This window comes from Peromyscus californicus, unplaced genomic scaffold, assembly GCF_007827085.1.
Source record: "Peromyscus californicus insignis strain IS unplaced genomic scaffold, ASM782708v3 Scaffold_4__1_contigs__length_199733344, whole genome shotgun sequence".
Lineage (NCBI taxonomy): Eukaryota > Metazoa > Chordata > Mammalia > Rodentia > Cricetidae > Peromyscus > Peromyscus californicus.
Genome location: NW_026294562.1, coordinates 81,359,951 through 81,376,841, shown reverse-complemented (window position 1 = coordinate 81,376,841; position 16,891 = coordinate 81,359,951). Strand labels below are relative to the sequence as shown.

General features: G+C 41.6%; 1 protein-coding gene across 1 annotated transcript in view; it reads right to left on the bottom strand.

Moving 5' to 3' along the window:
• Palb2 (partner and localizer of BRCA2) overlaps nt 1–16,891 on the bottom strand; it is a 30,067-nt gene that overhangs the window by 7,432 nt on the left and 5,744 nt on the right. The window contains exons 5-10 of the mRNA XM_052761585.1: nt 12,737–13,404; nt 12,125–12,196; nt 10,555–10,716; nt 8,320–8,405; nt 6,072–6,233; nt 4,366–4,482 (exon numbers count right to left, since the gene is read on the bottom strand). Coding sequence (XP_052617545.1) covers nt 4,366–4,482; nt 6,072–6,233; nt 8,320–8,405; nt 10,555–10,716; nt 12,125–12,196; nt 12,737–13,404 — 1,267 coding nt within the window. The remainder of the gene's footprint in view (nt 1–4,365; nt 4,483–6,071; nt 6,234–8,319; nt 8,406–10,554; nt 10,717–12,124; nt 12,197–12,736; nt 13,405–16,891) is intronic.

The following is a 16,891-nucleotide window of genomic DNA, read 5'->3' as shown; positions in this document are numbered from 1 at the left end:
TTTCCCTGTACTTGGAATTAATACAGCTACAAGTTACACCACTCACCATTATGACTTACCCACCCCCTCATGGTGGTGGCACACACTTTTAATTCCAGCACTTGGGAGGCAGAGGCAAGCAGATCTTTGTGAGTTTGAGGCCAGCTTGGTCTACAAAGTGAGTTCCAGGAATGCCAATGCTACACAGAGAACCTCTGTCTCAAAAAAACCAAATAAAATAAAGAAAAGAAATAAAAAAATGATTTGCCTCCCCCCAAATCTTTTTATATACACAATGTATTTGCCTGCTTGTCTATTTAAGACACCTGCATGCAGTGCCAGCAGAGGCCAGAAGAGGGCATTGGATCCCTTGGAACTGGAGTTACAGATGGCTATGAGCTTCCCCACAGGTGGTGCTCGGTAAGGGCCATTTATCTAGTTTGTGCTCATTCTTGTTATGCTGATGTTTCCCACTAAGAATAATCACATTACCAAATTACACCTTTAAAAGATTTATAGCTATGTCTGTATTTTATTTATACATATTGGAGCTAGTCTAAAATAATGGCACGAGCAAGTAGACTCGGTTAAGATAAAACCCGGTAAGATAAAATGGGAAAAAGAAATGGTAAGCATAAGGAAGGAAACAAAGCACTTGATGGAACCACTCCTCATCTGTGCAGAGGATCCGTGATGTTGGTAACTGCGCCATCATATCACTATATTGATGGAAAGCTTTCCCTTGGCTTCTCATTAGCCACAAGATTATTTCTGTGATATTTCTAACCTTACAGATCAAGGGCTGCAATACACTATTGACAACTGTTCCCTCTCCTGAACATACTGTGTATCCCCCGGCTCTTTACCTTTTCTCAGGTTATCCCTTCCAATGTCTTCCCCATTGCTGGGCAACTCCATCCATTCCTCTACTCTGCAGGAACTCCATTTAAACTCTTCTCCCTATCTACACTAGTTCATAGCCATCCTTCCCTTTTCACTTCCTATAGAACTGTCCACATCTCATTTTATATGCTACAATAGAATACAACATGCTATTTCAACTAATGAAGAACTTTCTTTGAGCAGGAACTGCCTATAAAAACACTAAGATTGCTCCTATCCAAGATACCAGAACGGGTTTATAAGCCACAGAAGTTAGTGTAGCTCTGTACTTACTAAGTGCTTTCCCCCAATCCCAAAGTATTTTGTCTAAACCCGCATCATTTCAAACTTCTTTGAACTACAAAGGAACTTACTGGAGTGATGCACTTCCAATTGTAAAATCTTATTTACCTATTAGGCTTTAGGAGTCTCGGAACAGGATTCGTATTTGCCCAATCATTGGATCCAAGGGAATCCAATGCCCTCTTCTGGCCTCTGCTGGCACTGCATGCAGGTGTCTTAAATTTCCCATTTCAAAGAGAATCGTCCACAACTGTCTCTTTAATGTTTGAAAGACAGTACTCAGCAAATACAGCTGAATGAAGATGAAGTATCTAGACCTTAAGCAATAGTTAGAAAGGAAAAAAAAAACAAAAACAAAAACAAAAAACCAGCCACCTGAGGGCCACAGAGAAGACTCAGCTAGGCAAGCCTGATGATCTGAGTTCAATGCCCAGAAGCCCCCCAATAGCTGGCTACAATGGCAAGCATCTGCAGTCCATCACAAGAGATGGGAGGGAAAGACAGGAGATCAGCAAGGAATGCACAGGCCAGCTAGGCTGAACTATAAGCACAGCAACAGAAACAGAGACCCTGCCTCAAGAACAAGTCCTGAAAAGTTGTCTGTCCTCTGACCAACCGTCATACACAAACTACTCAAACACCAAGTATAACATGAATCACTTCAGAAATAGGACAAGTTAGAAATGAAATAGGAAAGGCAAACAAATACAATAAAGAAACATTAGATGAATGTGGAGGCACACACGTGTAACCATGGAATTTGGGAGACTGAGACAGGAGGATCACACATTTGAGACCAGCATGGATTACATAGTGAGTTCTAGATCACCCTGGGCCAAACAGCCTAACAGTCTTGAAAGTAAACAAGCAAACAAATGAACAAATGTCAATAATAGCTTCTTGTTGATGGCACAACCAATATGTTTTGATTCTTAAGGAGCTAAGATAGACGTTAAGGACACAGCCAGGTGACAGGCATATATATATATAATTCTAGCACTTGGGAGTCTGAGGTAGGAGGAATGTGAGTTAGGGGCCAGCATAGGCTGCAGTGAGACCCTGTCTCAAAAAACAAAGAACAGCCAAACACCTCTCTACTAGCTACTAATGGGGGGGAAAACAGAAGACATGGTAGGAAATATTAATGTATTTCCTCTATTTCCTATTGTCAGACTATCTCAGATACAGTGTTACAAAACTCTGCATTCGGTTAGGTTCCTCTGAAGAATAGCAATGTTATTTATTTGTTCTAGTAAATAGTTAACTTGGCTGAATTCAAACTCCAAATGCTGAAATTCTAGTTCATTTCTTCAAGCTTTAATAGAGCTGCTTACAGTTTAGCTTGTAAAAAGTAGAGCCAGGAGTGGTAATGAACACTTGTAATCCCACTGCTCAGGTACATAGCCTGGCTACATGATGAGACCCTGTCTCAAAACCAAAAGTAAGTATGCCAGATAATTAGGTAATATTATACTCAGAACTTAAGGTTCCTTCTTCGTGTGTGTGTGTGTGTGTGTGTGTGTGTGTGTGTGTGTGTGTGTGTGTGTGTACAAAGGACAGAGGAAGAACTTGGGTTTCTTTCCTCTACCTTGTAATTTTCTTTATTCGGTGTGTATATCCATGTGTGTATGTGTGTGATACACACATGTGGACAGTATGCACATGCCACTCTGCACATTTGAGGGTTAGAGAACAACTGTGAGCAGTCAGTTCTTAACTTTCACTTATATGTAGACTACAGGGGTCAACTCAGGTTTTAGGTTTGTTTGGAAAGAATGCAACATGCTAAGTCATTTTACCATCTCCTTCATCTTACCTTTTTAAATTTGTTTGAGGCAGGGTCTCATTATATTGCCCTAACTAATATGGAACTCTCTCTGCAGATGGGGCTGGCCTCAAACTCACAGAGAACTGCCTGCCTCTGCCTCCCAAGTGCTGGGATTAAAGGCGTACGCCACCACCGCACCGTTTATGTCTCAGTTTTTCAAAATGTGAGTTCTGGGGATCAAATTCAGGTTATCCTGCTTGTGAGGGAAGCACTTTACCAAGTGAGTAAAAACCCCCGCCCCCAGCATTCCTTCTTTGTCAATTTTCTTAGACATATCTTCCTACTTGCTAGTTCCTGGTTACCTTGAACTCTATCCTTTGGTCAACACCTTATCACAAAGCTACACACAGCCTGCAGCTCTGTTTTCACCAAAAAGTTTCTTTAATTTAATTTTACTGACTTACTGATTATATATTTTGCAGTAGTGAGAATTGAAATCCAATGCCTTGCACATATTGGGCAAATAACACTTAAAAAAAATCTGTTTTTGATTTTCTGCATATGGATGTTTTGGCTACATGTAAGTGTGTACATCATGTAGGTGTCTGTGTCCATGGAGGCCAGATGAGGACATCAGATCCCCTGGAACTGGAGTTACAGACAGTTGTGAGCCACCTTGGGCAAGTGGGAATCGACCTAGATCCTCTAAAATAGCAGATGGAGAACTTAATTGCTGAGCCATCTTTCTAGCCCACAACCCTGTATCTTAAAAAGTTTACTTAAGGGCTGGAGAGATGGCTCAGCGGTTAAGAGCACTGGCTGTTCTTCCAGAGGTCATGAGTTCAATTCCCAGCACCCACATGGTGGCTCACAACCATCTGTAATGAGATCTGGCGCTCTCTTCTGGCATGCAGGCAGAACACTGTATACATAATAAATAAATAATAAATCTTTCAAAAAAAAAAAGTTGACTTAGAGTGTTCTTTTTCACCTATCTGGGTTCATTTTGGTTTTTCGAGACAGGGTTTCTCTGTGTAGCTTTGCGCCTTTCCTGGAACTCACTCTGTAGCCCAGGCTGGTCTCGAGCTCACAGAGATCCGCCTGCCTCTGCCTCCCGAGCGCTGGGATTAAAGGCGTGCGCCACCACCACCCGGCTAGGGTTCATTTTCTTGGCAAGACGAGAACAAAGCTTCTAGGAGTAGAAAAGAGAAAGCTACAGTCATGGCGGCAGTCTCTCTCTTTCTCTGAGGCAGGATCTTTCCACATATCCAGCTGTGATCAAATCAGCCTTCTCCCCTGTCTCCTGTGTTCTGGGATTACAGGTATGTAGCACCATACCCCACCCACCATACCAGCATATCTAACCTTCACAACTCTATACAGACAGAAGCATATTTGCATATACAGATGAGGACCCAGAGCAGAAAGCTTACCAGATCACAATGTTGTTCACAGTGGTGGTACCAAGCAGAGCATCCTGCATCCCTTGGACTTCAGCAAAAGCCAGTATAGTCTCATCAGGGGGCATCAAAAGCTGTTCATCTTTGCTACTGTATTTAAAACAGTACTGAAAATCACTTTTTGAGCCAAAACAGTTTCTAAGTAGTTCTTCTATACATTACTGGACTATGTACAATAAAATATTAAACAAACAGCAGAAAAAAAATTGTAACTAGAAGACACGTGTTCTAAATTTCCTACAATGGACACATTTTCTTATCTCATCTTCCTGGACACATTATAATCACCTAAAATTCACTCTAGCCAATGTTAAACTCATAAACCTTCTGTTTAAATCTATTCTTTTCCATTCCTACCTCAATGAGTATAGTACCAATCTTTGCAGGTGACGAACCCTAAAAACTGACATTGTGTCCCTCCTCTTGAGCCACTCAATCAGTAGGTTTAGTGACTCATATGCTCATTTCTCACAAATCTGTCTTCTTTCCTTGTCCACCAATACTTCCCTGGTGATTGTTTGATTTGAGCCAGGGTCACCTGTCCAGATGACTAGACAGTACTCACTATATAGCCCAGAATGACCTAAACTCACATCAATTCTCCCAACTGTTGGAATTAGAGGTGTGTACCATCACAGGCAGTTCACTTTCTTGATTTAAGGAATCACTTGTCTCTTGCCTAGATTACCACGTAAGTTCAGGGGTAACTACGACAGATAATATGCCTGCCCTCAGTTATTAGGAATGACAAAAAACATTAAGTACAACAGACTGAGGGTGTAGCTCAGCAGTAGAGAATATGCTTAATATTATCCAGGGTTCAGTCCCCAAGGACTAAAGTAAAATAAAGGGAAAAAGTGCATGATACGATGTGATAGGATATGATAAAAAGAGAAAACCTTTTTCATTCAGGTTTCCATGTGCTGAACTTTAAGTACGTACGAGATGGCTACTAAACAAGTATGCAGGTCTAGAGCATGAGCAGCTTAGAGCTTGCATCTAGATGCCAGTGAGCAATGGACATGAAGGACTATGTGGAACAAGGTACTTCTAATACTTAAGGGACACAAACAAATCTCAAAGAAAGCCAAAAAGAGAGCAAACCACATTTGTTGAGCTTCTCCACGCCACTGGCTTCCCGGCTTTCACCTCGTTAGCCTGCTCGTTGGTTGTAATGTGGCATTAAAACCATGTTTGCTACTTGTGGTAGCTTGAATGTAACTGGCCTCCATAAGCTCACAGGGAGTGGCACTATTAGGTGTGGCTTTGTTGGAGTAGGTGCGGCCTTATTGGAGGAAGTATGTCACTATGGGGGCAGGCTTTGAGGTTTCCTATGCTCAGGATACCTCCCAGTGTCTCAGTTGACTTCCTGTTGCTTGCAAGACGTATGTCTCTCAGCTACTCCTCCAGCACCACATCTGCCTGCATGCCACCATGCTCCCTGTCATGATGATAACATACTGAACTTCTGAAACTATAAGCCAGCCACCCTAATTAAATGTTTTCTTTATAAGAGTTGCTGTGGTTATGGTGTCTCTTCACAGCAATAGAAACCCTAACTAAGACACTATTGCACCTATAACCATAGAAAATCAGGATCCTAGTCATCCACTTTCCCTGAAGTCTGGGATATAATGCCTTTTTACAGAACAGTGAAGACCAATCATTGCTTTTCTTACCCTCCATCTTCAGCAAATGTCATGATTTGTACTTGCTGACTGCAAAAGGTTCCAATGCTACTAACTAGTCTTCTCTTTGTCAGGCCAAGCACAGCTTTTATATTTCCAGATTTCAGTAGTACTTGCTTTTCACTTTCATCACCAGAGGAACACAGCAATGCCCTAAACCAATACAAACACAAATGGGGGAGAAGCCAGGAGTAAGCAGTGAGCAATAAGGGACTGAGTACAAATTTTAAATAGCAACTTCAGTCAAAGACGTCAGTTTACACGTGGTTTATTTGTGTGTTAGCCAAAGATGTCAGTCCACACACGGTCTATTTTTTAAGGATTTGTGTGTGTGTGTGTGTGTGTGTGTGTGTGCATACAGACATGTGGATATGGGTCCTGGTGCCTGAAGGCCTGAAGAGGGCTTAGAATCTCTCAGAGCTGGAACTACAGGTGTCTGAAAGGCAGCTAGCTTGTTATATGGGTGTTATATTCTGAACTGCTAAGTGCTCTGCAGCCGCTGGAATTTTTTAAGACAGGCTTTGAACTTGCTATGTAGATCTGGCTGGTCTCAAACTCAAAAGAGATTTGCCTGCCTCTGTCTCCTAAGCACTAAGATTAAAAACAAAAAACAAAACACCTCTTTTAGAAATAAATTCAGATTCCCTTTTTAAAATTTTTGAAACAGTGATTAATGTAATCCAGGCTGGTTTAAAATTCACGATCCTCCTTCAGCTTCCCAAGCATTAGGAGTGTAGTGTGCCACCAAGCCAGGATCTCTCTCTTTAAAAGGGTTATTTACTTTTATTTTACATGTGTTAGTGTTTTGCGTCTGCATGTCTGTGTGAGGGTGTTGGATCCCCTGGAACTGGAACCACAAACAGCTGTGAGCTGCCATAGGGGAACTAGGAACTGAACCTGGATCCTCTGCAAGAGCAGCCACGGCTGAGCCATCTCTCCAGCCCCGCCTGGATCTCTTTTAAGATTTAAAAAAGATAATTTTATTTTCAATTATATATGTGTGTGTGTGTGTGTGTGTGTGTGTGTGCCTGTGTGTGAGTATGTGCACCTGAGTGCAGTGCCTATAGAGGCCAGAAGAGGGTGTCAGGTCCCCTCAAGCTGGAGTTATAAGTGGTTGTTAAGCTGCCCCACAAGGGTGAGGAAAACTGAACTTGAGTCCTCTGGTAAGAGTAGTGTGAACTCCTAACTACTAAGCCATCTTTCCAGCCCCCTGAGATTTTTTTAAAATTTTATGTGTATGTACCCATGCCTACATGAGTTTATGTGCACAGCACACTACAGGAGTCCACAGAGGCCAGAAGAGGGTCATAGGTAGTTGTGATCCTCCATGTGGGTGCTGGGAAACAAACCCCAGTTTGTTTCTCAGAGTAGCAAGCACTGTTACCCACTGAGCCACCTCTCCCACCCATTTGTTGTTTGTTTGTTTGGAGTGAGGGTCTCACATAGGCCTTGAACTTCCTATGTAACTAAAGATGATGATGGCTTTGTACCCCACCCCCCCACCCCCCGGCTTTTTCGAGACATAGTGTTTCTCTGTGTAGTTTTGGTGCCTATCCTGGATCTCGCTCTGTAGACCAGGTTGGCTTCAAACTCAGAGACCCACCTGGCTCTGCCTCTCGAGTGCTTGGATTAAAGGTGTGAGCCACCACCACCGGCCGACTTTGAACTCTTAATCCTCCTGCTTCAGCTTCCCAAGTGCTGAGATTACAGTATGTCACCATGACTGGCCCTAAATTAACTAAAAAGATTTAGCTGGGCATGGTGTGGCACATGCCTTTAATCCCAGTACTTGGGAGGCAGAGGCAGGTGGATCTCTGAGTTCCAGGATGGCCATGCTACACAAAGAAACCTTGTCTCGGGAAGAAAAAAAAAAGAGATTTACTTATTTTATGGTTATGTGCCTGAGCATATGTATGTGCACCATGTGTGTGTAGGTGCCTGGAGAGGCCAGAAGAGGGTTGTGAGAGCCCCTGGAACTGGAGTTGAAAGCAGTTGTGAGCCACCTAATGTAGGTGCTGGGAACCCAACCTGGATCCCCTGCAAGAGCAGCAAGTGGCCTTCAACACTGAGCTCTCTCTCTCCAGCTTCGAAAACTCAGATTCTTTTAAGGCAGGGTACCCTGCTTTTCAGACTCGAGTGTAGGTTACAATGTGTACTCAAAATAATATGAACAGAACAAAGATAAAGATGGCAGAGTGTAAGAGCAAGAGGTCACGTGTGGTCTTGAGAAATTGCATACCTGATTTCTCTGATTTCCAAATTTCCCAAAGCTACACATATAAGATTGTAAACATCAGGCACTGGAACTATTTGTAACACTGGAACCTACATAAAGCAAAATTATACTCAGTCATTTATAGTTTCATAAATATTTTACAAAAATTTACCACATTCTTTTCTTTATGCTATTTCAACTGAGCATAGGGTCTTGCTCATGCTAGGCAAACACTTTATAACCAAGCTGTATCCCTAGCCTTTTGACTTTTTGAGATAGGGTCCTGTACGTTGTTTAGGTTGGCCCTGAGCTTGTGATCCTTCTGCCTCAGTCTCCTGAGTACATAGGATTACATGCCTGAGCCAGCTAATCATATTCTGTTTAATTCTCATGGTATCAGGTTTAATTTCCAACATTAAAACAAATGTGAAGAAAAATCTTCTTGCCCCTCACAACCTCCCTTTGGTGTGTTTTTGTTTTTTTGAGACACAGTCTCAGTATGTAGCCCTGACTGACCTGAACTCAATATGGCCATTCAGATTAGTCTAATTAGTGAGTTCTAAGCCAATGAAAGACTCCATCTCAAAAAGCAAGATGGACAGCTTCTAAGGACTGACATGTGACACACACGTGATGCTGTCCTCTGGTCCCCACAAACACGTGTACTTGAACTTAAATACATAGTTGCACCACCTGCACACTTAAATATAGAGAAAGGAAGGAAGGAGAGAAGGAAGGGAATGAGGGAAGAAAGGAGTAGAAAAGAAAACTAGTTCATTTGGTGATATTTTGCTTGTGATCTAATGCTTGCCTGAAGATCAGAGTGTGGAGTTAAATCACTAGTTAGCCATAGAGGCCAGGCAGTGGTGGCACACACCTTTAATCCCAGCACTTGGAAGGCAAAGGTAGATGGATCTCTGTGAATTCAAGGCCACCCTGGGCTACATGAGATTGATCCAGTCTAAAAGAGAAACAGAGCCAGACAGTGGTGGCACACACCTTTAATCCCAGCACTTGGGATCTCACACCTTTAATCCCAGCACTAGGGAGGTAGAGACAGGAAGTGATATGGCTGGGTGGAGAGAGGAATAAGATGGAGGAGACAGGAGCTCAGTGCTCTTCCAGGTTGAGGATTTGGTAAAGGTAAGAACTCTAGTGGCTGGCTGCTCTGCTTCTCTGATCTTTCAGCATTTACCCCAATATCTGGCTCTGGGTTTTTATTAAAACCAATTAGGATTTGAGTTATACATTCACATTTAGGGGCTGGCTGGAGGTGAAGTTCAATGGTAGATCATGAGCTTAGCATGAATAAGGCCCTAGGTATAATCCTCAGAGAAAAAAGGAGATTTTTATTAGTCACTGAGCAAATAGATGTTCAATGTTACCTCTGTGCAAAGCCCAATGTTCAAAGCTGTGGGCATTAGAAGAATAAGGAAAAAGTACAAATACATATAAAGAATATATAGAAAAGCCAGGCATATGGTGTATGCCTATAACCCCAGTACCTGACAGGTTGAGGCAGAAGGGGCAGGAGTTCAAGGTAAGCTTCACTACATGAAGTGGCCAACTTGGGCTACATGAGACCCTGTCTCAATACTCCCCTTTTACCAAAGGAAAGAATAAGTAGAAACAAGTGAATGTTCATATGGATTTAAAAATCTTAAACATAGGGACTGGGAAGGTGGTTCAGCAGGTAAAAATACTTCCCATATAAGCCTGGCAACCTGAGTTCAATCCCTGGTGCTCGCATTGGAAGGAGAATGATTACTGAAAGCTGTCTTCTGATTTCCATAGACATGCTGTGGCATGCACACACACACCTCCCCCAACACAATAATAATAATAATAATAATAATAATAATAATAATAATAATAGTAGAAGTAGTAGTGGTGATGATAGTAATAACATTTCTAACACAGTAGGACTGTAGCCACATTAGAGGCGTGTGAAGACGAACAGATAATATGTAGAAAACAGAACAGTGCTTTGGTGAAGGGAAGACACACAGCTATCAGCAGTTTAGATGGTAGAATAGACACAAATGCAAGCTTCCCAACAGACCCACTGTAGAAATCCACCTGCATGCAAGCATGATGAAACAAAGTATGATGCTAATGCTGGAGTCGAGATGGTGAGCATGTGGTACGAGATGTTTCATAAATGCTTGAACATGAGTCTGCAGTGAGTAGTCACAGATCTCTGCTAAGCTGTCCATCCACATTGTAAATCCATCTTTCAAGTCTAAGGGTTAGACATACCTCTGTGAAGTGCCAGGTATGAACTTTTTCCCACTGCAAAGTATCCAAGGGTTTCCAAAGAGAAACTACATCTTCACAAGCAGTTATGATACACGGCTCCTTAGCAGCAGCTCTTTCCCACCACACAGCACTCACATCCACAGAACAGGAACTGGAAGGATTCTGACCCAGAAGGGTAAGTTATGTTAACGTTCCGTTTAATGGAAAGAGTAAGTATGAAAAGTGATGAGTTACAAAGATGAGAAGAAATACCAGCTAAGTAAAATGGAAGTTTTATGCAGGTTATAAGAAAGAGCTTTATAAAACTTTATGTCACAAAACAAATAAAAAACCCAAAACCATCTACCAGATTTACATCATGATAAATGCAAAAATGTCTTAACTCCAGAACTAAATAAAAGGTTGTAGACTATGTAATTCTAGAATGGAATACATTCTGATTTAGCCACAAAAAAGAGAGCCCACAAGAACTTATCTGTTTGGAAATTAAACATCCTGGTGAACAACTCAGGAGTTAAAGAGAGAATAAAGAGTGGAAACCATATACTATATGCTTTCTTTAAAGGCAGGGTCTCACCGTGTAACCTTGGCTGGTCTAGAACTTGAAAGGTAGATCAGGCTGGCCTCCCAAGTGCTGGGATTACAGGCATGCACCACTTTGCCCCACTTCAACATGCCATTTTTGATTAAGACAAGGACAGTACTATGTGTCAAAACCCGTAATCATGGCCCAAACAGTGGTTTTCAGAAAGAATAAAATAGATTGCAAACAGCCCAAGAAGTTAATAAAAACACAAACAAAACAATGAGAACAAAGTAAAAACAATGAATGAACCAGGTGTGGTAGAGCATGGCTGTAATCCTAGTACCAGAAAAAAGAGGCAAGAGGGTCCTGAGCTTAAGACCAGCCTAAGCTACACACCAAGACTCTACCTCTAAAACAAAACAAAATCAGTACAATCAAGACCTAGTTGCTGCGCGGTGGCGCACGCCTTTGATCTCAGCACTTGAGAGGCAGAACCAGGTGGAGCTCTGTGAGTTTGAGGAGCATGGTCCATCTTCTTATAAATCATGATTCTTGAAGAATATTACATCATGTAGTAGGAGAGGCATGAATGACTCCTGTCTCCCTCCTTCCTCCTCTGTCAAAACATCTGATTTAAATAAATTATGCAGCTCAATTAAATAAACTTAAATTCAATTTTAAAAATTAAGCCAGGTGTGGTGGAACATGCCTTTAATCCCAGCACAGCACTTGGGAGGCAGAGGCAAGCAGATCTCTGAGTTTGAGGCCAGCCTATAGTGAGACCCTGCCTCAAAAGAGTTAAGTTGTTCCTGGCAATAAGTTGGTGTATAAACTTCAGAAAGGTAACTCAAAACATAACTACAACTAAATACTATGATAAAGAATTAAAATCTGCTTTCCTGCATCTCTTTTTCAATACAATTAATATTAAACAAACAAGAAATTAAGCAGCTCTGTGATAGAATTCTTTCCAACCTTCTCATGAACTCATTCAATGTTTCACATGTAATATACAAGGCACACATAACAGGATATTCTTCTAACCTTGAACTTTGAGACCAACTGTAGGCTGCCTGGATTCAAGCTGTCCCGAGCAGGGAGGTCTGTGATTTCAGTCTGTGGAGATAAGTCACACTGTGAGTTTACTTTACATGATGCTTGTCTTTCTCACTCACTCAGCAGCAAAGCTACTTCAGATGTTACTTCCTCTACTAACAACACAAAGGCAAATCAATTATCTCATTAATGACAAAGAGAATAGGACCCTCCTTCTATTTTAAAAATACATAATTTAGGGTGCTAGAGATAGCTCAGCAGTTAGAAACACTGGCTTCTCTTCCAGAGAACCCGAGTTCAATTCCCAGCACCTACATGGCACTAACAACTGTCTGTGACTCTAGTTTCAGAGGATCTGACACCTTCACGCAGGCAGAACACTAATGAACATAAAATAAAAAAAGTTAGCAAAGAAATACATAATTTAATTAGCCTTAATTTCCCCAGAATGAGCATAACATTTACAATGAAGTCATTTCAAACAAACATCAAAAAATCTTTATAAATACTGAGAGGCCAATGGTGAGAAAGTCATGCTGTCCATATTCACTAAGACATTTCATCCTTTCAGAGAAAATTTCACAAAGGAAATGACTGTACCTGTTCAATGGAATGTTCCTGTAACTCGAGGCATGCATTTCCACAGAGCTGATTTTCTCTGAAAGTGAATGACTCAGTGGGCAGAGGTGTTGCCTGGGGGCCAGAGTCACTGTCACAGGCAGGTTGTCCTTGCCTACCTGACACATGCAGGTTGGTATCCAGTTTTGGTGAGCTGGCTGAACTGTTACATTGTTTGTTATTAGCAAGACTGCTTGTGTCTCCCAAGTGAGAAGGTTGGGATGTAGAGCAAGTCTGTCCAACTTCAGCAGCTACATTCTCACTGGTTGCTTGGGAGGCAAAAGCTGGAGTCTTGCCCAAGACGGGGAAAGCAGGTGAACACGGGTAGGCTGAGGAGCTGGCACTGTGGTTAGATGCAGCCGTATCTGTAGGAGTGAAAAGCACTATGGATGAAGAAATGCCCTTGGTCCTTTGCTGCCTTTTCAGGGTTGGCCCTGGATGCTGTGCTTCTCCTGATGGAGCCATGAGTTTCTCCTCCAAGTCCTCCATTTCTGAATCTATCTGCAGTTCCTCCAGAGCGGCACAATTTCCTTCCCTAGGAAGCCTCTCTCCATAGTTTTTTGAGGCAGATGACTCAATCAGTTTTTCTGTGTAGGACTTCAATTTTTCAAGCTTAAGAGGCCCAAATTCTTCATCAGGTAACTCGAAGTCTGTGATATTGAAAGAAGACAAGTTGCCTTAAAATTCAGATTTTATTCTTATGGTGCAATGAAAGCATTATCATTACTCCAAAACAATTGTTATTATTTTAATGTAGATATGTGTTTTCACATGTGTATGTTCGTTCACATGCATGTGGAGACCAGAGGTCAATGTTAGGTGGTATCTGCAATTGCTCTCTACCTCATTTTTTTAGGACAAGGTCTCTCACTGAGCCTGAGGCTTGCTGATTCAGCTAGCCTGGTTGGCCAGCAAGCTGTTAGCCACAAAAAGGAGTGAAGCACTGAACCACTGCAGCATGGACATAATGCTTAGTGAAAACAAACAGATGCAAAATGCAAAGGTCATACATCACATAACTCCATTTCTCTGAAGTATCTAGAATGCTACCATGATATCTGGTCCCAGATACCATGCAGTAGAGTGGTAGTTGTTCATGGACTGGAAATGAGAGGGAAGCAGGTGCTTAGTGGGCATGGGCTTCCTGTGGAGTAATGAAATGTTTTTGAAGTAGAGATAGCAACTGTGTAACACAGCAAATCAGTAAATGTCACTGGATTGCTCACTTAGCAACAAATAGTTAACTCTGTTATGTGAATGTCACCTCTAGAAAAAGTTTTTTATTTATTTTTTTGTTTTGTTTTTTTCGAGACAGGGTTTCTCTGTGTAGTCCTAGCTGTCCTGGAATTCACTCTGTAGACCAGACTGGCCTTGAACTCAGAGATCCACCTGCCTCTGCCTCTTGAATGGTGGAATTAAATGCATGTGCCACCACACTCGGATCTAGAAAAAGTTTTTAATTTTCGAAGACTGATATTGTTTATTATCTTACCATCTTTATTATAACCATGTCTCTGGAGCTGGAGAGAATGGTTTAGAACATGTACTTTGGGGCTGGAGCAGTAGCTTAGAGATTAAAAATGCTTACTGCTCTTTTAAAGGACCTGAGTTTGATCCCCAGCACTCATACTTGTGGCTCACAGCCTGTAACTCCAGCTCCAACACCTCTGGTCTTAGTAGGTACTTGCATTTACATGCACAGACATATACATATACACAGTTGAAAATAAAATAAATCTAATGAACAAAAAAAAAGAAACAAAAGAATGTGTACCGCGCTTACAGAAGGCCAGAGTTTGGTTCCCAGAATGCATATGGAGCAAGCAGTTCACAATTGCCTGTAACTCCAGCTCCAGGGGATCTGATGCCCTCTTCTGGCCCCTTCAAGCACTACAGTCATATAAACAAACCCACACATGTGTACACATAAACAAAACGACAAACACATCTCTTCTCTGACCCCTTAAGAAAGCAGCACCAGGCTGAGTGTGGTGACACAAGCCTTTAGTCTCAACAGAGGCAGAGGCCGGCACACCCTTTAGTATCAGCAGTCAGGGGGAAAGCTAAGGAATTTTTATGAGTTTCAGGGCAGTCTGGTCCATACAGCAAATGCCAGGATAGCCAAGGGTTACATAGAAAGACTGTCTCAAATTAAAAACAAAAACAAGAAAAAAAAAGACCCTCAAAACAAACCCAAAACAGAAAGCAGCACCAAATCCTTGGCTGTTTTATTGTTATTAAAGAAGTTTTTTTTTTTTTAAAAGATTTATTTATTATGTATACAGTGTTCTGCCTGCATGTATGCCTGCAGGCCAGAAGAGGGCACCAGATCTCATTATAGATGGTTGTGAGCCACCAGGTGGTAACTGGGAATCAAACCCAGGACCTCTGGAAGAACAGCCAGTGCTCTTAACCTCTCTGAGCCATCTCTCCAGCCCTTAAAGAAGGTTTTGTTGCAGGTTTTTTTGTTTTATCTTTGTCATGAATGATGCTTTAAAAATATCTAGCCGGGCGGTGGTGGCGCACGCCTTTAATCCCAGCACTCGGGAGGCAGAGCCAGGCGGATCTCTGTGAGTTTGAGGCCAGCCTGGACTACCAAGTGAGTTCCAGGAAAGGCGCAAAGCTACACAGAGAAACCCTGTCTCGAAAAACCAAAAAAAAAATAAAATAAAATAAAAAATATCTCTAATAGGGGACTGGAGAGATGGCTCAGAGGTTAAGAGCACTGGCTGCTCTTCTAGAGGTCCTGAGTTCAATTCCCAGCAACCATAGATGGCTCACAACATCTATGATGAGATCTGGTGCCCTCTTCTGGTGTGCTGGCATACATGCAGGCAGGATATTGTACACATGATAAATAAATAAATCTTTAAAAAAATCCCTAGTAATACCAATTTCACATATGAATAGTAAACTTGATAATGGAAACAGGAAAAGGTTTTAAATGTAGCTCAGTTTACTAAAGCCATAGCAGGGGGCTGGAGAGATGGCTCAGCATTTAAGAGCACTCCAGTATCCACACTGGGACTCACAACCATCCATGCTCTCCTCTGGCCACCACTGGCACTGCATGCAGGTGGTATACAGGCAGACAGGCAGGCCAAACACTCATACACATAAAGGAAACTAAGATCACAACAAACCATTTCTAATTATATATGTTAAAAAAAATGTCTAACTAGGCAAGGTAGCCTGGCACTCAGGAGGCTAAGGCAGAAGGAGTTCAAAGCCAGTCTGGACTAGATACTGAGAATCTGTCTCCAAACGAAAAGTTTCTAGATTATTATTGGAGTGCATACCTTTTTTCAGACAGGGTCACACTATATAACCCTGGATGGTCTAGAACTTACGAGACCTGCCTGCCTCTACCTCAGTTGTGAATAATGGTATGCAACACCATGCCTGGCCTTCTTTTTTCTTAAATTTTTATATTGTTGATTTAGATAAGGAAAAGAGCTATGCTTACTATTCTTAAATGAATGAATTATAGCTTATAAACCATCGTCTATGTTCAATGGCTGTCTATTTATATACAAAGTTTTATGAGAACATGGTAAGTTACATATTGTCTATGGCTGCTGCTGCACCACAGCTAATAGATGAGAAAAGGACAAGCAAACTATTCACTATCTAAATTTGCAGGTATTTGTTCATTCCCTATTTAAAGCTGTAGTGATCCTGTTTTTTCTGTTGCTTAGCAGGTATGATTTTCTGAGAAAATGAATAAGAAGCTTGTTATACTCTTGCTTACTATTCCAAAAATCTTATATTCTACAGACCACAGTTATATTATCCATAAAAGTTCCCAGGCTTTCTATTACATGATGGAGTTTCTCTGTAGTTTTACCTAGTACATATTCCATTTTACTTCAAAACACCTCTATTAGATTCTACCCATGGAAAGATTGTGCTGTACTTAAACAGGTATTAGTTTGATAAGCACCCAATATGTTTCGTTTGCTGTGTAAGTTTCAAACATACCAATGAATTCTGGTGCCACATTGCCATGTTTCAATCTTAGCTCTACCATTTAAAGTCAACGTACCCTCTCCCTGCCTTACTTTCCTCAATTGAAAGTGGAGATAAAAAGTTCTACTTTGTAGAGGGCAGTGATGATTCAGTAAGTTAACAGTGTAC